This window comes from Salvia hispanica, chromosome 6 (assembly GCF_029641045.1).
Source record: "Salvia hispanica isolate PSC_SH4W2 chromosome 6, Shi_PSC_v1, whole genome shotgun sequence".
Lineage (NCBI taxonomy): Eukaryota > Viridiplantae > Streptophyta > Magnoliopsida > Lamiales > Lamiaceae > Salvia > Salvia hispanica.
This window is the reverse complement of record NC_142697.1, coordinates 35,879,472-35,899,433: the sequence shown is the minus strand read 5'-3', so window position 1 is coordinate 35,899,433 and position 19,962 is coordinate 35,879,472. Positions and strand designations below refer to the sequence as shown.

The 19,962-nt window shown below is 38.1% G+C and overlaps 4 protein-coding genes across 4 annotated transcripts; 2 read left to right on the top strand and 2 right to left on the bottom strand.

Moving 5' to 3' along the window:
- Positions 1-1,952: 1,952 nt before the first annotated feature.
- On the bottom strand, positions 1,953-5,333 carry LOC125205578 (protein NRT1/ PTR FAMILY 5.10-like). Its single transcript, XM_048104608.2, has 4 exons — positions 5,091-5,333; positions 4,792-5,009; positions 3,654-4,201; positions 1,953-3,030 (listed from the first exon to the last, which is right to left on the bottom strand). Exons 1-4 carry the CDS (start codon positions 5,206-5,208, stop codon positions 2,214-2,216), a joined length of 1,701 nt encoding a protein of 566 aa, XP_047960565.2. The 5' UTR covers positions 5,209-5,333; the 3' UTR covers positions 1,953-2,213.
- Positions 5,334-9,617: 4,284 nt separating this feature from the next.
- On the top strand, positions 9,618-14,000 carry LOC125204750 (transmembrane 9 superfamily member 1-like). Its single transcript, XM_048103476.2, has 12 exons — positions 9,618-9,976; positions 10,339-10,531; positions 10,620-10,724; positions 10,837-10,854; positions 10,943-11,037; positions 11,134-11,286; positions 11,516-11,650; positions 11,795-11,961; positions 12,371-12,465; positions 12,566-12,939; positions 13,275-13,548; positions 13,633-14,000. Exons 1-12 carry the CDS (start codon positions 9,902-9,904, stop codon positions 13,698-13,700), a joined length of 1,752 nt encoding a protein of 583 aa, XP_047959433.1. The 5' UTR covers positions 9,618-9,901; the 3' UTR covers positions 13,701-14,000.
- A 132-nt stretch (positions 14,001-14,132) lies between these two features.
- On the bottom strand, positions 14,133-16,228 carry LOC125204752 (uncharacterized). Its single transcript, XM_048103477.2, has 2 exons — positions 14,994-16,228; positions 14,133-14,563 (listed from the first exon to the last, which is right to left on the bottom strand). The coding sequence occupies exons 1-2, from the start codon at positions 16,071-16,073 to the stop codon at positions 14,288-14,290; spliced, it is 1,356 nt and encodes a 451-aa protein (XP_047959434.1). The 5' UTR covers positions 16,074-16,228; the 3' UTR covers positions 14,133-14,287.
- A 1,783-nt stretch (positions 16,229-18,011) lies between these two features.
- On the top strand, positions 18,012-19,568 carry LOC148923728 (RING-H2 finger protein ATL48-like). Its single transcript, XM_089059955.1, has 3 exons — positions 18,012-18,130; positions 18,271-18,346; positions 19,143-19,568. The coding sequence occupies exons 1-3, from the start codon at positions 18,128-18,130 to the stop codon at positions 19,301-19,303; spliced, it is 240 nt and encodes a 79-aa protein (XP_088916081.1). The 5' UTR covers positions 18,012-18,127; the 3' UTR covers positions 19,304-19,568.
- The last annotated feature ends 394 nt before the right edge of the window (positions 19,569-19,962 follow it).

Genomic DNA, 19,962 nt, shown 5'->3' with positions numbered 1-19,962 from the left:
CCATCACCTAACTTTTATATTTGTTGAAATATACTATTTATTGATGAAACAAATATCATCAATAGTGATTTTGGATGTAGTTGGAAATATCCTACAAATTCAAACTGCGGTTTTAGTTTTTTTGTTCATTTTTTTTTTGAAATTAGACACAGTAAATTTGTCCAAACTTTGCCAAATCGACATTGATGTGATATGAGAAATAGACCATAGAGAATTGATGTTAGTAGGTGACATAGTACATGGTCCAAAATTGAAGTAATTTTTATATATATTCTACATTTATAGTAGTTGAGCTCATGCAATTGCATACCACTACCTGATAAAATCAAGTGGAAGTTGTAACTGGTTTTTTATTTTGTATGAAAATAAATGGATAGTGGTGTTGGATTAGCTTTAGTATTTTCCTGGAGAAACTAAAAACTTGTTTTTAAGTTTTAAACAAGAAGTCTGATGGTTCAATAAATTGAAAGACGACTTGAAGCTAATCAAGATCAGCCTATGATCATCCCATGAAATGAACAATTCAACTAACATTCATTCACTATCAAAATATGTTGAAATATTTGGCAAGAAGATGGCGATGGGATCATAGACTACTGGAATTAAATGAATTTTATAATCAATTAGTTATTTTTACTAATTACACGATTTGGAGTTGAATCAAAACATTGTAATTTCAGATTCACTTTCATAACTACAATTACAATTTACAATACAATTCTCCATTTGATTCATTAATAGTACTCAATCTATGATAGATTTCCATATATATGTGGTTTTGGTGCTAATCGATCAATAAAGTCGCTGGTTTATAATAGATTTAGAAAAGCGATAATAGGTTAGAGTATTTATTTCTAAAACAAAATTAGTTACATACACAATATAACAATACAATAAAAATATAAAAAGAGAAAAGGAAAAAAGAAAAATAAATAAAAATAAAATTCTTTTCATCATCCTCTTGATCCGACGCTGCGTTTTATGCATGAGAATTAAACACCTTCTTCAAAGTTTTGATGAATACAAGAATGTTGGTTTTCTTCCCCGAAATCATGTGCCAATTTGCTCTCCTAGCGATGCGATGGCCAAACTCTTAATTTCCATTTTTCGCAAATTGATCTTCGTTCAAATCCTCTTACAACACATCCATTTTCTCCTTACTTGAACCGACAACAAGTTGAACCCTTCTTCTTCGGTGGAGGCAGTGGCAGAGAAAGTGAAGTCTAGAGCTGGTGTTTGGTGGGCATGAGTTTGGTTTTGGGGGGTTGTAATTATAAAGAGGTTTGGGAGAGGGAGTATGGTGATGGTTGATTATGAGTGAAAGGTTTAGTTCAACCGACGGCTTCTCAAATATTATTGGGCTTGGACCTAATAAAGTCTTAAGATCTATTCAAGTGAGGGTTGATTGGATAAGTTCAAATCATTTGTTTTTGAACTATCACTTCAAATATTTTTGGCTATTGGAGAGATGAAATGGCATGCCTCACTTTTTTTTTATGGGTATACTGCAGTATAAATTTTTTTTAATAGATTGACAATAATATGTCGTGAGAATGTATGTAAACTGATTAATCCAAGTCCTTTGGCCTAGCAGTAAAGGGGCAAGGATACAACCTCATATCCTAGAACTCACGAGTTCGATGCTTGGGAGGCACAACCTAGGCATGGCAGTTTACGGGCCTGTACCCATCTGGGGGCTAGTTGACTTGCCACAATTCGAACTCAACAAGGGGGTAGATGGGCTAGTTGACTTGCCACAATTCGAACTCAACAAGGGGATAGATGGGGAACCATTGACAATCCTCTCCGGGAAATAAAAAAATGTCTGTAAACTGATTAATTTTTTGGACGATAAAAATAAATTATTTTTGTTAATGAAAATGCCATTGTTTTTCGATTTTAAATGCATGGAAGAAAGCTTGTGCAACTAAATGGAGGCACAAATGCTGAAATGCATGCAAAATATAATCAAATCTTCATTCAAAGATAGTACTAAATCTTATCTATCACATTCACATACATCAATTCCAGTCGCCCACGCCCATACAATCTAAACGAGCCCCGCGCTGATCATCCCCGTCGTATAGATGCTACACCCGATGAAATATACCAAACACGACGATACATCATCACATACAAAAGAGGGGCCAAAGCACAATCTTGCCATGTAACAACATACCCGGTTGAAGCTTTCCTTTTACGCGCAATCACAATCAAGCAACGCGTTTGCTGTTATAGATATAGGACTTCGTGAAGTAGAGATACGCTGTGAATGCAGCTGCACTGAGCCCGGCCAGCAGCCAGTAGAAATAGTCTAGATGAGCCCGGTTCAAGTTGTCTGCGAACCAGCTTTCCTTGCCCTCGCCACTGGTGGCGTTCTCAATGACAGAGATGAGAAAACTGCTGATGAAACTCCCTATGCCGAATATGCTGAGATAGAGAGCAAGACCGATGCTTCTCAGCTCGCTAGGAACTTGATCGTAGAAAAATTCTTGGAGGCCAACCATTGTGAAAACGTCGGAGATCCCAAAAAGCAGATACTGAGGTGCCAGCCACCACACGCTCATAGGGACCGTGGCCGTTGGCATGTCCACCAGCCCATACTCGGCAGCTATTTGGAGACGCTTCGTCTCCACTAGAGCTGCGATCACCATGGAGAGCAAGGACAGGAACAATCCAGTGCCAATACGCTGAAGCATTGATATGCCTGATGGTTTCCCGGATAGGGCTCGAGCTATTGGGAGTACGATGCGGTCATAGATGGGGATGAAGACGACAATGGAGAAGCTTATGAGAGACTGAAGCGAAGCAGCCGGTATTTGGAAGCTTGAGATGATGTGACGGTCCATTGTGACGCCTTGTTTGGTGAATAAAGTGGATGACTGTGAAAACACTAGGCCGTAAACTAAACATGTGCCCCATATCGGAACAAGCCTGAGAACCGACTTCGCCTCTTCTATGTCAGTTATGCTACAAGTTTTCTCATTCTGTTTAGAGCCATCAGGTGAAACTAAAGCTTTGTTCAGATACCTGCCATCGACACGGAATCTCGAACATTATTCCCACATTAGTATAACAAGAAGCACGAGATATGCACATAATTCCTCCTAGATTCAGTGACGAGGAAAAGCAAGATAACATTTATGCACAAACCTATAAACAATTACGGAGTATATGATTATATCCCTTCAGATTCATATTTTCAAACTTGTTTTGCATATATATCAACGAAGAATGGTGGAATCTACTTAAGAAAACAAGATCAACAAAGATGGATCATGTATGCACTTCGCCTCTCCTATGTCAGTTATGCAACAAGTTTTCTCATTTTGTTACCATAAGGTGAAACTAAGGCTTTGTTTATACACCTGCCATCGACACGAAATCTCGAACATTATTCCCACATTAATAACAAGAAGCTTAAGATATGCACATAATTCCTCCTAGATTCAACAAGGATGAAAGGCAGAAGCAAAACAACATTTATGCATAAACCAAAAAAAACATAACGCCCTTCAAATTCATATTTTCAGACTTGTTTTGCACATATATCAATGAAGAATGGTGGAATCTACTTAATTAAATGGGTTCAACAAAGATGTATAATGTTCGTGTATGCACATTCTTGAAATACAAAGCAATAGTTAACTTACTTATATTGCTGAAAGCCTTCGTAGGGGAGAATTCCCTCAGCTTCCAATTCCACGTCTATGGCAGAATGAGTAGTCCTCCAATTTCTACATGCTCTAACGAACACTTGACCAATTCTGAGAAACGGGCTTCTCTCGTCACTTTGTACTGGGAACCGATATGTATAACTTCCGAGAAGAAACACAATCAGGCCTAGGCCCATGACAATGCAGGGGATGCCAAAGCCAAGTCCCCAACTCAAATTGTCTTGGATGTAGTTCAAAATGAAAAGTGACACCAAAACACCAGCACAAAACGAAAAGTACCACCAGTTGAAGAACGAGCTTTTTGCCTTTTTTTCTACCGGATCTTGTTCATCAAACTGGTCAGCTCCAAAAGCTTGGACACAAGGCTTGTGCCCGCCCTGGGCGAATGCGACTAGATACAACGAGAAGAAAAAGAGAACAACTTGAAACTGAGACGGAGAGCAAGCTTTCATACCGGCTGCAACTTCACAGTCGGATGAACTCATAGAATAAATGACAGCTGAGAGTGACAAGCTTCCAAGTGCCTACAATCAATCATGGAACGCGATCAGTGTCTTCAGACGCACAGATGTAAAAGCTCAATGCAAGTATACAAATTTGGACAAAATCATCAAATAGAGTTGATTGAACAGAGGAAATTCTGTTTATCATGAACTTGAATCTATTTTCTTATACACACTACACTAGCATGAATTCCTCATTTCCTTCAGTAACTGGAAATTTTACTGAAAACTGACTGAACTGATGAAGCAGCTCATAATTTAAAATTTTCATGATAACGAGCAATATAGCAACACCAAATCCATTTTCTGTTAAAAAAAACAAAACTACGACTAACCACAATACACATATTAGGCCTTAATCATCACTTTTGGAGTGAATTAAACAGAGGAAATTATGTCGATCATGAATTCAAGTTCAATTTCTGTGTACATCAGCATGAATTACACATTTCGTTCGCTTAATAAATCACTCAATTTCTAAATCTGGAAATTTTGCTAAAAAACTAACTGAACTTAAGAAGCAGCTCAGATTCACCAGATTTCACGATTTACTAGCAATCCAGCAACACACAGTCCATTCTTCTTAAGGAAAAAACCTAACCAGTACTAACCGCAATATACAGCAGAGAAGCCGCGATAATCGTCCGATACCGACCGAAAAACGAGTCGGCCAAAAAGGCGCCTAATAGCGGCAGAAGCGACGCCGCTCCCGACCACGCGTTCACATTCTCCGCCGCCGTGGCGGTGGACTGCCCCAGCGGTCCGGTCAAATAGCTTATCAAATTGGAGCTGATTCCGTAGTAAGCGAACCTCTCCGCCACCTCCACGGCTAATCCGACACACAATCGAGGAAATTATAACGAGAATTGAGGCGAAAACAGCTCGAAATTGGAGTATTTAGCAGAAATACCTATGATGAAGGAAGCGGATCTCCAGCCGCCGGATTTGGATCGGAAAACGGGGCAGCCTTTGAAGTCGACGGATCCTTCGACGACGTCGTCCAGCAGAGGAGCTTCCGCATCGGCCATTGCAGCAGCTGCTGGTGAATCTAGCGCCGGCGAGAGGTGGAGCAGGAAAAAATAGCTCGTGTTTTTCGTGTTGGTTTGTTTTTCAGATAATCATTGGGTGGTTACTTATATCACTGCCACATGAATAAATGTCACGTGATTATTTAAATTGCGGTTTGTTTTAATCGTTTTCTTCAAATTCTTATACAAAAATTCGGCGCCTGCCTTGGAAACATAGAAGTTGTGCACCGACTATGAATGACGAATGAAGAAAGAAACTGAACTTTGGAACGGCTAATGTACTGCAACGATCGTCGATTGTCAGTGACAATGAATAGATGACGAACGAAGAATGAAAGTGAACTTTTGAAATGTATGGATAGTGCATGATGTAAATCAAATACTATGATACTCTTACTTGTTATTGGTTTTATTTTGATTAGTTTTGTTTTTCCATCCACTTTCTTTAAAACTAAAATTCAAATTGGATTAACTTGTGATATTTTATCGTGATTGTTGTCCGTAGATTTCATCCTTGGTCTGGTTACAATTTACACACAAACTATACTCATATAACTCAGAGCAATTGATTGCGATGTCAAATGGGTAGATTACTTGTTGTTGAAAATTTTCAATCTATAAAGTATTACGTAGTCACGTAAATCGGATAGTGATAAAATGCAAACTTATATATTGTACAAAGTCAAAACTCCTCAACACAACTTCAACACAATATCAACACAGTGTAAAATTCTCACATAAATAAATATATTTATATTATGTATTGGGTTGTACGATCGAATACAATAAAAAGATCGCCTCATGTGTCAAAAAGTCCTAGACAAGATTGCGATTGTCAGTGGGAACAATGGATAATAGAGTTATTGCATTGTACTGTTTGCTGCTAACTCTAATAACATAAGTTCAATAGAGTTTTTTTTATTCTTATGAACCGTTGATACGACCGGTCGATCATTCAATTACACTTAATTCCGGACAATGTTTATATATACATTAAGAGCATCCACAATAGGGGTGTCGCGGCGGGCGCCCCGATCGCGGCTAAGCCGTGGCTGTGTATTGTGGTGGAAGAGGCCACCCCGGAGGCGGACAACTTTTGTGGGGCGGAAGGGCTTTCGCCCCGAATGCGCCGAGGACGAGCCGGAGGAGAGAGAAACGCGGCGGCCACCGCAGCTATCTATTGCACGGCGAAACCGCCGCGGCGGTCACCAGTTTCTAATTTTTTTATTTTTTTTAATTTCAAAATTTTAATTGTTTTTTTTGCTTATTTTTTAAATATCCCACCAATTTTCATTTTAGGGTTTTTCACTCCACAACCATTTTTATAAAGTGAAATGTGACTAATAAAAGTGTCCACTATTGCTGCGGAAACTTTTTTTTGTGGCCGTGGACAAATCAGAAGTGGCTATGGACAAAAAAGAAAAGTGTTCAGGAGAAAGTGTCCTCCTATTGTGGATGCTCTAAGCTACATTGGACTCAGGCCAATGGCCAGTCTTCCATAGAGGAATAAAGGACTTAATGCTGGCATTGTGCTAAGTTGACAAATTTATGATCTAAAACCATTTAATGCAAAGCAAAAGTTTGGTAATTTTTTGTTAGTTAAGTATTCATGTCAACGTCTCAACTAGCTACCTAACTAGTACTATTAACTAGGGATTTTCCCATATAGCAAGGAGAAAACAATATTTGACAGGAAAAATAGTCCAGATTTTACCGCAACAAGGATTGAACTTTGGATGATAAAATGTGATGAATTGTTAATGTATACAATATATAAATGGAGAGTTTTGGGGGTGTTTAGAAAAATAAGAGGAATTTTAGGGATATTTAGAAAAATGGCCATTAAAAATAGATATTAAATGATTAAAAATATATAAAACGTGTGATTAAGTGTTTGGTTATTTAATTTCCATAATTAGTAGATAAGTGGTATAGTTAGTGGTAATGTTGCACAACAACATATAAACAAAACCTAATTGGTTTTCTAACTCTAAGAGAGAGCCCGACTGAGAATACTAATCTGGCCCATTTTTAACATGCAGGAAATGCTTCTACAGAGCCATTGCCATGGGATACAAGACTCAAAATAGGGATAGGAGTTGCAAAGGGACTGGCTTTTCTGAATGCTTCAGACAGCAAATATCGAGACTTTAAGGCCTCAAACATTCTTCTTGACGGGGTAAGATTGTTAGTGTTATTTATGGTGCTAGACTTAGATTTCCTTCTCTTTCTTTATTTTGTTTCAACTATTGCAAATAAGTTAAGCTTATTTATTGTTACATGCACCAGCAGTTAGTTAATATCTTTTCATCATAAGTGTAGTTTTTTTTATGTTTCCTCCCTCAATACATTAGATAGAGAAATCTTTAGCATGTCATTGATAGCATTTCTATTTTCTTTTGTTGAATTTCAATGCAAAAATATCGGATTTGTGGTTAGTGAAGCTGAAGCCTTCCGGAGGGAATGCAACACTCCAAATGGCGATAGGAGCCGCAAATGAAATGGCTTTTCTGAATGCTTCATACAGTATATATGCATTCCTACATTTTGTATATCTGTATATTCTCCTGAACTGGCTGCAATTAGGTTAGTTGCTTTCTTTTAACATTTAGGACATCTAAATGAGAAGTGCAACGTGTATGGGTTTGGCGTGGTGCGGTTGGAGCTGCTGACAGGCTTGAGAGGCCATGACATACACCGGTCATATATATCAGAACATGGTGTACTGCATGAAACCCCTTCCATCCGTGATACAGAAACTGATCCGCATCATGGATGAGCGACTACAAGGCCGGTATTTGTTCAAGGCTGCTAAACTCGCCCTCAGATGCTTGGAGCAGATTGCAGCCATGGGAAAACCGAAAGTGTCCAAGAGTAGTAGATCAACGTTCTGCCTCTTCGTCTCCAGATAGTTGATAAAAGGTGACGTAGCACATCAGTGTATATGGTGTTTTTGCATACTAGGGTATCCAACCAATTTTTATTTATTTATTTTTTTTCCGGCTAAATGCATGCATATCGGTTGTATATTCCATGCTATTTTGCTATATTTTTGTTGATGATTTTGATCGATTTGACTATCTTCTAATATATATTATATTTGATCTTTTGTAGTATAGATATTAAAGTGATTTAAACGATATGTGATTTGTGTGCAATTTTTAGTTTATAAACTTATTTGGTTATATGAGTTTAGAATTTGATATAATAATATTGTTTCTCATTCGGTATATGTGTTATTTTTTTTTTGTTTGATTTTATATTTTTTAATAATTGTTTTTTATTTTATATATTTATGATTTCAGATTTCATACAATAATATTTTTATGAATTTATAAAATATTTTACAGTATAAAATAAGTTCAAATAAAAGAAAATGGGTCGAATATCGCACGTGGGTGATACTAGTAAAATCATAAAACTTCGAACTTTTTTTTTACTAGTTAGCAAATAAACTCATTTTTTATTACTAAAACATCGCATTCTTTTTTATTTTCTCTGTAACAATTTTTACACTAAATTTAAACTACACAAAATTCAATTTAATTAATCCCTATAATAATAGATTAAAAAAATACTAATAGATTAAAATTATGGTTGCATCTTGCTTTTATCTTCCACTGAGCGATCGCCGCCTGCAGCTCTTCCATCGTGATGTCGCTCTTGCCCGTCGGAGTGGCGGCGCCGCTCGCCACCAGCAGCCCGCTGTTCCCCGGCGAGGTCCTCATCGACGCCGGCGCCGAGAATTCGCCCCTCCGCCCCCTCATCACGCTCCCCCCTTTCTAACCCGAATATTCCCTGAATACGAATACGGAGGCTGCGGGAAAATCTCGCCGGAGATCCTCCGGCGCCGGCACCGCGGCGACAGGAATGCCGCCACGAATCGCACGTACCTCTTGATCAGCCGGAATCTCGATTTCCGCTTTTCCATTGATTGCTGATTATTTTCCAACTAATTGTATAAATTTGTTTTATATGTGATTATTTACTACAATAATTAGGGAATTAATTAGGGAGTAAAAAATCATAATTAAAAGTCTAATTTGGTCAAAATCTGGATTAAACCCGTTGACCGTTAGGTTTTATTGTGATCCGATTTGAAATGTGCAGGACCAAAAAATAAAAAAGATAAAGTTTAGGACCAAAATCATAAAATGATCATATATTCAAGACCAATTTCGGCCTTTACTCGTAAAATAATTTAAATTCTTACCTAACAATATTTAAATCAATTTTAGTAATATATCTTCAATATTTTTACCCATTTTATTAAAACTTGTGTAATCGACGTAGTATACATTTTTATAAATTTTGATTGTACCAATTTTGAACTAATTAACAAAATAACATATATACGAAAAATACAAGAAATAAATGCAATTTTATATTGTATAGTTTATTCCATTCAAGTTGTGATAATACTCCGCACACCCACAGTGTGAAACATAAACCCAATATTTCCCCAATTTTCTTTCTCGATCCCTAAAATCTCTGAAATTGCTCTCAAATATCAAGCTGGTAGATTGGATCCAACGAAGACCTGAGGTTTTTGACACAAATCGAACGTTCGCTGATGCTTTTCTCTTGAGATCTGAAATTCCGGGAAATCGAATCAAGTGGGGTTGAGAAGAATTTCTGCATTTCGATCCAAATTTTATTTTTTTAAGGTTTTCTTGATTTAGATCTGGAGGCGATGAGCTCCGCCGTCAGATTGTTCTTCGTCTTCGTATTGTCGTTCGCGTTCTTCGTCGCCTCATCTCTGGGCAAGGTGATTGAATTGCTAATGAAGCCATTTCAACTTTATTTATGCTTTAATATATTGTTTGATTTGATTTCATTAGATTACTCTCTGTGCGTTTTTTTTTTGCTGTAATGTTGTCCGTTTGAATGATAAGAGTGTAACTCACCATGAAATGTGATATCTGTAGCATTCAATTAGTGTAGATGATGCTTTGGATTTTAGTCCTTTGTGTCTGAATGGAAAAAGTATTTAGTTTTTTTTTTACATTTTTAGTGGGCATTTCAAGATCTATTATAGGAATTGATTTCTCTATTATGATAATCTAGTGCAAATAGCATCTCTTGCATTTTGAGTTCTGATTTTGGGAGACATTTCTATGTAATCTGCAGTATCAGGATGGTGAAGCTGTTACCTTATGGGTAAACAAGGTTGGCCCTTATAACAATCCTCAAGAAACCTACAACTATTACAGTCTCCCGTTTTGCCACCCAAAGGGCAAGCCGGGTCATAAGTGGGGTGGCCTTGGGGAGGTGCTTGGAGGGAATGAGCTTATCGATAGCCAAATTGAAATAAAATTTAAGAGTAATATTTCAGTTATGGCATTTCCCTTTAGTTTTTCATTTTTCCGCATGTGCACTTTAGCTGTTACACTGTGTTTATCCTTCCACAGGAGATGTGGAGAAAACCTCAATTTGCGAAATTGAGCTGGAAGCCACGAACGTTAAAAAGTTTAAGGATGCAATCGATAATTCATACTGGTTTGAGTTTTTTATGGGTATGCCTGTCATGATTATTGCCTTTAACACTACAGAATTATTGAGCTTTCTTAAGATCTGGTCCCTTTCTAACTTGAGTTTTCTGCATGTACGGGTGGCTCATTTGATCAGATGATTTGCCGTTATGGGGTATGCTGTGTGCTCTTTGTATTTATATGAATTTTACATGCAAGGGATTATGTACGATTGTGAATGATTGGCCATTTCTTTCATCAAGGTTTTGTTGGTGAGGCGCTCCCTGACAGAACCCATGATAACAGACATGTGCTCTTAACGCACAAGAATCTTGTGATTAACTACAATGAGAACCAGGTAGACTCCTTTTCTGTTTTTTCTACACATGTATTATTCTTTTTCTGCAAGATTAACTAGCTTCTTCATTCCTGTGACTGATACTTCTGTTTGCAGATCATTCATGTAAATCTTACCCAAGAAAATGCTCAGCCACTTGAAGAGGGTCGAGTATTGGAAATGACATACTCTGTTAAATGGGTTCCAACCAATATTTCATTTGCACGTCGTTTTGATGTCTATCTGGACTACCCTTTCTTTGAGCACCAGGTGATTGCTTAAAGTCTGCAAGTTTTTCTGAGATGTTTCCTTTTGTACCTTTTATTTATCCGGGATGTCATTGGGAAGTTTCACATTTTACTCCATATAAAATTGTCTCAAAAGATTATGATAATAAGGGTTAAGTTACTGTTAAGTTACTTTGAATTAGTGGTTCAGTGACTATTTGCATTAAACTATTTCTGTCATCATCACCTAATAGAAGAGTTGTGATTTGCAGATTCACTGGTTCTCTGTCTTCAATTCTTTTATGATGGTAATTTTTCTTACTGGGTTGGTCTCAATGATATTAATGCGCACTCTCCGGAACGACTATGCTAAATATGCACGGGAAGATGATGATCTGGAGTCACTGGTAATATTATCTATTTACATGTCTTTTAACAGTATTTGGTAATAGTGTACAGCTCGTGCAACGCATGTGCTTTAAATGTATTAGGAATCTGTTAAAGGTTATTTTAATTAATCTAATTCATGTCCTGTACCTTTTGATCCATAGGAACGGGATGTAAATGAAGAATCGGGTTGGAAACTTGTTCATGGTGATGTGTTTCGCCCTACCCAAAGTCTGGCTCTACTTTCAGCAGTTGTTGGCACTGGTGCCCAGCTATCAACACTTGTGCTTCTTGTCATCATATTAGCAATTGTCGGAATGTTGTACATAGGGTATGTGAGTACCACATATAGCTTGCTTAATATTAGTGCACTGTAATGAAGCCAGCTGATTAACTTAACCTGTTGAATCAAATTATGCAAGGAAGGACCCAGGGTCTTAGAAAAGCATGGTTTGGATTGGAATATTTGGCATCTATGCTTCGGGACATAGAGAGGATCCAGAAAACACAATTTAAATAATGTGGTTTTATGCTTCAGTACTTATGCACAAATTCCGTTTCTTAATGCATTTGAAGTTCATGTCCTTTGTTTACATAATTTCTTTTGCATGACTTCATAATTAGGTCTTAATTCTGTTAGTTTGTCCATTTGTTGTTCCTTAATGCCCTTAGGAGCTCCTGGTGCCCCAAAACGCGCTGTCTCACTGTAAGTAACTTTTTTATATTGTTATGTGTTTCAGGAGAGGAGCAATTGTCACCACATTTATTGTATGCTACGCATTTACTTCATTTATTGCTGGTTATGTGAGTGGTGGCATGTATTCCCGCCATGGTGGTATGTCATCACTTTAACCTCTTCCTAGCAAAAATAAACATATTCGTCGTTTTCCAATAACTTTATGTGATTAACATATTATTATGGTTGGCTATGTTAGGTAAAAGTTGGATAAAGTCCATGATCCTCACAGCATCACTTTTCCCATTCTTGTGTTTTGGCATTGGTCTGATATTGAACACGGTTGCCATATTCTATGGTTCTCTAGCGGCTATTCCCTTTGGTACCATGGTCGTTGTTTTTGTCATATGGGCATTTATTTCTTTTCCTCTGGCACTTCTTGGAACTGTTGTTGGAAGAAACTGGAGTGGTGCTCCTAACAATCCTTGCCGAGTTAAGACAATCCCTCGTCCAATTCCAGAGAAGAAGTGGTATCTCACACCTTCTATCATCTCTCTAATGGGAGGTCTACTGCCCTTCGGAAGCATTTTCATTGAAATGTATTTCGTCTTCACTTCCTTCTGGAATTACAAGGTATATCCATACATTGAGTGTCGTTAGCTGGTATCTCTTCCTGAGAATTGTGAAGAACTATCTGTCTAGATCCATTATTTTCTTTCTGGTATGTGTCCTGAGGTCATTTCACTCGGCTTTTCAATCCTTAGTTTCTCTGTCAACCTATAAGGCTATAATTGCCAGGAAGGAGTTGTTGAGATTAAATTTCTGCTATATAATGCCTCTCTTTCAAGGTTTCAGCTATAATTCATTTACTTGTCTGATATAATGGGATCAATAATCATCTTGTTTGGTTATGTATGTCGCTGTCTATCTACTGCTGTAACCATCCTAATCTGGTTTGCCACTGGCAGGTCTATTATGTGTATGGCTTCATGCTGCTCGTATTTGTGATACTGATCATTGTCACCGTCTGTGTAACAATTGTGGGGACTTATTTCCTACTGAACGCCGAGAACTATCACTGGCAATGGACTTCGTTCTTCTCCGCCGCATCCACTGCTCTCTACGTCTTTGTCTATTCCGTATACTACTACTATGTCAAGACGAAGATGTCCGGTTTCTTCCAAACCAGCTTCTACTTCGGATACACATTGATGTTCTGCCTCGGTCTAGGAATACTATGTGGTAAGTTCCCCTCCCCTGCACTGCGCTTCCCCGCGCACACACACAACAACGACCCTCGTTTGCTAATCAGATTGCGTATCTCAGGTGCTGTCGGATATCTGGGCTCGAATCTGTTTGTGAGGAGAATCTACAGAAACATCAAGTGTGACTGAGCTCTGGCTATATACAGCTACACGTACATTAGTTTATGCGAAACCGGAGATAATGAGAATTCAACAGTTGTGGAGGAAGTTGGGGGATTTTTTGCAGCAGGGGATGAATGGGTAGGTGAGAGTTTTGTCCTTCTTCTACTACTATAAAATGTTTGTAGATTGTATAATTTTTGGTGGCATATGCCATTTATACTACTCTCTCATTTCTATTAATGTAGACACTTGTTCAATGTCAAAAGAACTATACTTGGTAACTGAGGGCTGGCTAACCATTTCATTAAGAAGCATCATTTTCATTGAGATTTTGATTTGACAGTGTTGAAAACCATTCTCAATGATATGTTTATGTTTCATTTCATAAGGTTTGATGTTATTTAAATTGGGTTTTTTCACATGTCATAATAGATCCACATCAACCAAAATATTGCCCGATTTGTGGTACAAATCTATGCTTAATATACTTGTATACAAACATGACTACACATATTTAACATTCTAGCTATCTTTTACACTCCCATCTACAAAAGTAAACATCAGCAATTCAAACATAACTGTGCAAGTCACAAGTCACGGCCACGAGCAACACATCAGCATGTCGGCGCGTTCAGACGCTGCCCAAGGTACACAAGGTGCCAGGTCAGCAACATGAGAGTTAGGGCATCGAGGAAAGATGAATATGAGTTCAGCCTCTCCAGAGTTCGGCTCAAATGGATTATTTCAGACGTAGCCGCTGCTTCTTCACTAGTCGGGCCTCTGCCTGCTGTCTCACCCGCAGAGTCGCTGGCCTTCCTGATTGGTTCGACCACGTCTGCCTCCTTTCTGGAGCCTTCTTCCTTGTCCTTCTTCATTTTTTCAAGCATCACCTGGACCATTTAAAAAATGCAACCAAAACTCATTTTGATGGATGTGGTCCACACATGATCCAACAGTGCAACTAAAACTCATTTTGATGGATGTGGTTCACACATATGATCTAATTAGGATCACATATAAACATCATTTTAACATCAAAATTAAATGTTGTTTGTACTTAAACAAAGCTAAGAGTTGTGATCTAATTAGGATCACATATAAACATCATTTTAACATCAAAATTAAATGTTGTTTGTACTTAAACAAAGCTAAGAGTTGTGGTATATGCAAAACTCAATCTTATTGTAGAACCACGTATATAGGGCTCCTTACACCTAAATAATTCTCAACAGTCCAACTCAAGACAACCACATATCAATTAAGAAATAATCAAACTAACCACATATAACCAAACAAATCAAATATAACAATGTGACAAACCTTAGTTGCTTGAGGCTCCAGCCACATCAAATTCACCAAGATCATCCCCAACGCCGCCGCGAGGTTCATCCCTTGCAACACCGCCTCCTCCCTCCCCCGCCCCGCCAAATGCCCCAACAAAGCCATCCCCACACCACACCCCATCCCCTTAAAATACACTGGATACATCTTGCTTTGCACCACCGCAAACTGCCGCCTCGGCACCGCCCCCGCCAGCACGTAGCTCGATGCAAACGTCATCCACACGCACATCCCATACGCCACCGCAAAACCCATCATATGCACCACCCCCACCACGGCCCCCACCCTCTCCCTCAATCCCTTCCCACCCTTCCCCTTTCCTTCTAGAAACTTCTCTTTCACCCCTTCCACCTTCCCCTTACCTTCTAGAAGCTTCTCTTTCACCTCCTCCTCCGCCCCTTCCACCTTCCCCTTACCTTCTAGAAGCTTCTCTTTCACCTCCTCCTCCGCCTCCTCCGCCTTCTCCTTACCTTCTAGAAGCATCTCTTTCACCTTCTCCTTACCTTCTAGAAACTTCTCTTTCACTTTTTCCTCTACCCCCTCCGCCTTCTCCTTCCCTTCTAGAAACTTCTCTTTCACTCCCTCCGCTGCCCCTTCAGCCTTCTCCTTCCCTTCTAGAAACTTCTCTTTAACCTTCTCCGCGGCCCCCTCCGCAGCCTCCTTGCCTTCTAGAAACTTCTCCTTCACCTCCTCTGCAGCCTCGGCCGTTTTCCCCAAGGCCGAGGCGAGCTTGTGCTTGCACTTGCCGTAGGCGTCGCAAACGAGCTCTCGAGGCCGGAATTTGCTCTGAACATTCTCATCATCTTTGATTTTTCCAACTAAATCACCGATTTCATCAACAACAGAAGAGGAAGCCTCCTTCGCTTTCTTCACAAAATTATCATCAGGTTTGTCCTGCGGAGAGATCAAAACCTTGGTGTTGCCGTCGTCTTTCTCGTACTCGACCACCACCACTCTGCGGCCTTCCTTCACAATCACATCTTCTTCTCTCGGTTTAGGGATTTGTGCGGTTGCTACCGAGGTTAACACTAACACAAGACATAATGCAAGAAAATTCATTCTTCTTGTCTGATTTCCGCAGACGAATTCTTCTAGTTTTGTTGATTGATTGATATATTGATCGGTTTGAATTGGCGAGGAAAAGTTGGGAATTTCGTACACGTGGCGTTGTGCATGTTGTTGCAGAAACCTACGCGGCAGTTTTTTGTGTTTTAAGTGTTATCCATTTCTGTCGGCGCCGGTTGGTTGTACGGCGGTTTGTAGCGGTTATCGATTCGCTTCATTAAGTAAAATATGTTTTGACTGAATTTTATGATGAATTCAAGGGCATAATTTATAAACGATGGGATAAAAATGAATGAAATGGTAAATGTATACTCCCTCGGACGGGTAAAAATATGGATATCCATGGATACCCGATCCAAAAAAACCGGGTATCCAAATCCAAAAATCACCAATATGTCTATCTAAAATCCATCCCGATATATTTTCGGGTACTCCACTACCCGCCCCGGGTATCCATACCCGACGTATCGGGTACCCAAATACCCGACTCTTTACATATGTTAATAACTAATAAAAAAAATTGAATTTTATATATTAATGGAAATATAGAAATATCTAAATTGACTAATGTCTTTAATGTTTCATTTATTTTGTAGTATAAACCAAAAAAAATGGATCACTTTTATTTTAAAGTATAAGATTATTTAATGCAAAATGACTAAATCTAATTTAAAATATGCTTAAAATAATAAATTAGATATTCGGGTAATACCCAATATCCATTCGGGTTATCCAATACCCGATTTATCTTATATTTCAATACCCAATCCCAATCCCATAAAATTGGATATTGGGTATCCAAAATCCGGCGGATATCGGGTCGGGTACGAGTAAATCCAATACCCGATATCCGTATTCCCACCCCTACTCCCTCTGTCCCACAAAGATTGTTCCACTTTGATCGGATACGGATTTTAAGAGATGTAATGAAATGTGAGACTTAATTTTATATATTATTTATATAATAAAATATGAATATGAATATGAATGAGTTAGTGGAATATGAGATCCACTAAAAAAATTATAAAATGTGAAATGAGATAAATTTTGTGGGACAGATAAAAATAGGAAAATGGGACAATCTTTGTGGGACGTTGGGAATTACTTATAAAATGTGATATTAGTTCAAGCAATATATTATGAGTAAAAATGAGAATAGTTTAAGATGTAGTATTCAACTATCTAAATCCCACCCTCCATTCGTGATTAAATGTATCATATTTAACTGACACGGATTGTAAGAAATTACTCCCTCCGTCCCACTTTAGGAGTCCCGGTTGAGTTCAATACGGATTTTAAGAAATACATAGAAAAGTTGGTGAAAATAGATAATGGAACGTGGATCCTACTTTTATATATTAGTTTTATAATAAAATATGAGTGGAAAAGGTGAGTGGAATGTGGAGCCTATTACCAATTATGGAATATTTCAACCGGGACTCCTAAAGTGGGACACCCAAAAGTAGTAAACTTGGACTCCTAAAGTGGGACGGAGGGAGTATTTAACTTTATTTAGTAAAGTGGATAAAAAAGTTAGTGGAATGTGGAGTCTATTTTTATATATTCATTTTATAATAAAATGTGGGTGGAATGAGGAATATAGGGTCCACCTATCGTACTAAAAGTGAAATGAGACATTTATTAACGACAAAAGAAAAAGAAAAAAAATAGGATATTTAATAGCGTACAGAGAGTAATGTTTTAGTTCAAAATCAATTATCTTGCTAGCTTTTTAATAATAATAGTCATAATAATAATAAATCCCATTTGAAATTCACAAAAAAAGGAAAACATTTTCCAGGCACGTATATTGAATTTGTAGAAATGGATATAATCTCCATAACTGTAGCCTGAAAACAAAGTTGAAAGAACATGTCCAAATATTATTAATTGAGGTGTGTGGCCCAATTGGCCAATTCCTATCTGATCTCAATCAACTAAAAACAAGTCATGTGCATTGTTTGTCCACTACCGTTTCCAATTTTGGTATAAGGGTTTCTACCAAAATCAAATCTTTTCATCTTGGTCATCTCAACAATTAATATTTCATGGTAAAGTTTTGATCTTGATAGTAATTATATGTTCTTTGGATTTTAATGGTGTGAAGGGATAGATGATTTTGTTTGATTAATAAAAAAAATTCTATATTTCTATAACTTTCATATACTATTGTTTTGATGAAATGGATCAGATGGCTGATGTTAATGCACAAATAGAAGAATTGTGTAAGGAGAAAAAGCGCGTTAGGAACCCTCTTGTTCCTATTGGTAAATCTTTCTCGCTTCTCTTAATCATACTCTTTTCTTTTTATTTTTATAGTTTAATTTTTTTGAGTTAAGTGGTAAAACATGAAGTAGAGAATGCGATGTTTCCATTATAGGAAACGTGTTTTAAGTGGAACATCTTAGAAAGAAATCCGAGGCTCTTGATGAACAATGGTTATGTGTTTTTAGGGGAAAAGTGGTGAGTCATGTTACTAGAAATGAAAAGGGCCAAATTTTTGTGGATGGGCCAAAATGAAAAAAAACATGACTATTTGTTATTTGGACGGGGGAGTGTTAGAATTGGAAGCATCGTCCCCTTAAAAGGCCTTATAAGAGGAGTGGGTACTCCAGACTTATATTTTAGAAGCAAGATCTTTACTAAGTCAATGTGAGATAGAAAGGGTGTCTTCGACATAATTTAAGACGCGATGTTAAGAGTTGTCCTAAGAATTTCTTTGCTAGTAAAGGTAGTAAGATTGTCGTTTCTTACTTTCTTGTTAGATCATTTGACCAATGCTTCACTTGAGTGAATTGCTCGGTTCCAAAAACCTTTATTACCGATGAAATATCTCGCGTTTGAGTAGTATAAGACAGGTTGTTAGGGTTGTCCTAAGCATTTCTTAGTGTCCATGCTTGTAATGTTGGTTATTTCTTGTTCATTAATGCTTCACTTGAGTGCATCAATAGGCTTCCGTTGCTCGGTCCCAATATCTTCGTCATTTGAATATGTTGCGTTGGAGTAATAATATAAGACGTGTTGTTAGAGCTGTCCGTGCTCTGAAAGGCTTCCGTTTCCTAGGTGCGTTGATGACAGCAGGAGTGCTCACAGCCGGTCTGATTAGTTTCAAACAGGGGAATTCTGTTTTGGGACAGAAGCTAATGAGGGCTCGTGTGGTCGTTCAAGGTGCCACCGTTGCCTTAATGGTTGGCACGGCTTATTACTACGGGGAGAAGTTTTGAACAGACAACACTGCCATCCTACTTTCGTTGAATAACAATTCCAAATTCATCTTAGTTCCACAAATGGTAGAAGAATTTGCAAGTTAACTTGTTTGTGTTTGCAGTGAAACATTATGCTGAGAAAAGTTCTCTATGTGTCTGTTTCCTTTCAATACATTTGTTGTAGATTCCTTAGTTATTTTGTCAATTCTCACCGAAATTCTCCTTTTTCGAGTCCTTGATTTTTGTTCGTGATCAATTACAATGTTTTTTGGCCGTTTCTTGAGATTTTTCGCAGATTTGAGGTTTTATTCATATTCGAACTACATACTCTATGGCTAGGATAATTCATAGCCGCAACATAAGCATCGTATTGGTTATACTTTCGCAACACGCAGTAGCATCTAAATGCTAATCGAATAAAAGGTCATCAGTTAACACATTCAAAAATGGGACCGGACCATGAGAATTGGCGGTGCGGGCCAATCCCAGGGCATTGGTGGAGAGGGAGAGGGGGGCAGTGGTGCGAGACCGGGGCGTGGGATATTGCCTTGCCCCGTTAGCGATTAGCGATTGTGTTGTGGCGCGCGCACTTAGGGCTGGGGAAAAATACCGAAAAAATGATATATCGCTCGTATCGTATTGAAAAATATCGAAAAATTATCGAATTTTTAATACGA

What these genes read in the sequence shown, in the direction of transcription:
- LOC125205578 (XM_048104608.2), bottom strand. Translation starts at nt 5,208, where the DNA reads ATGGCCGATGCGGAAGCTCCTCTGCTGGACGACGTCGTCGAAGGATCC. An exon ending in ATCCGCTTCCTTCATCATAG is followed by an intron (nt 5,010 to 5,090) that starts GTATTTCTGCTA and finishes GTGTCGGATTAG; the next exon opens with CCGTGGAGGTGGCGGAGAGG. An exon ending in CTTCTCTGCTGTATATTGCG is followed by an intron (nt 4,202 to 4,791) that starts GTTAGTACTGGT and finishes GATTGATTGTAG; the next exon opens with GCACTTGGAAGCTTGTCACT.
- LOC125204750 (XM_048103476.2), top strand. Translation starts at nt 9,902, where the DNA reads ATGAGCTCCGCCGTCAGATTGTTCTTCGTCTTCGTATTGTCGTTCGCG. An exon ending in CATGTATTCCCGCCATGGTG is followed by an intron (nt 12,466 to 12,565) that starts GTATGTCATCAC and finishes TGGCTATGTTAG; the next exon opens with GTAAAAGTTGGATAAAGTCC. An exon ending in CTTCCTTCTGGAATTACAAG is followed by an intron (nt 12,940 to 13,274) that starts GTATATCCATAC and finishes TGCCACTGGCAG; the next exon opens with GTCTATTATGTGTATGGCTT.
- LOC125204752 (XM_048103477.2), bottom strand. Translation starts at nt 16,073, where the DNA reads ATGAATTTTCTTGCATTATGTCTTGTGTTAGTGTTAACCTCGGTAGCA. An exon ending in TGGAGCCTCAAGCAACTAAG is followed by an intron (nt 14,564 to 14,993) that starts GTTTGTCACATT and finishes TAAATGGTCCAG; the next exon opens with GTGATGCTTGAAAAAATGAA.
- LOC148923728 (XM_089059955.1), top strand. An exon ending in GAACCCTCTTGTTCCTATTG is followed by an intron (nt 18,347 to 19,142) that starts GTAAATCTTTCT and finishes TCCGTTTCCTAG; the next exon opens with GTGCGTTGATGACAGCAGGA.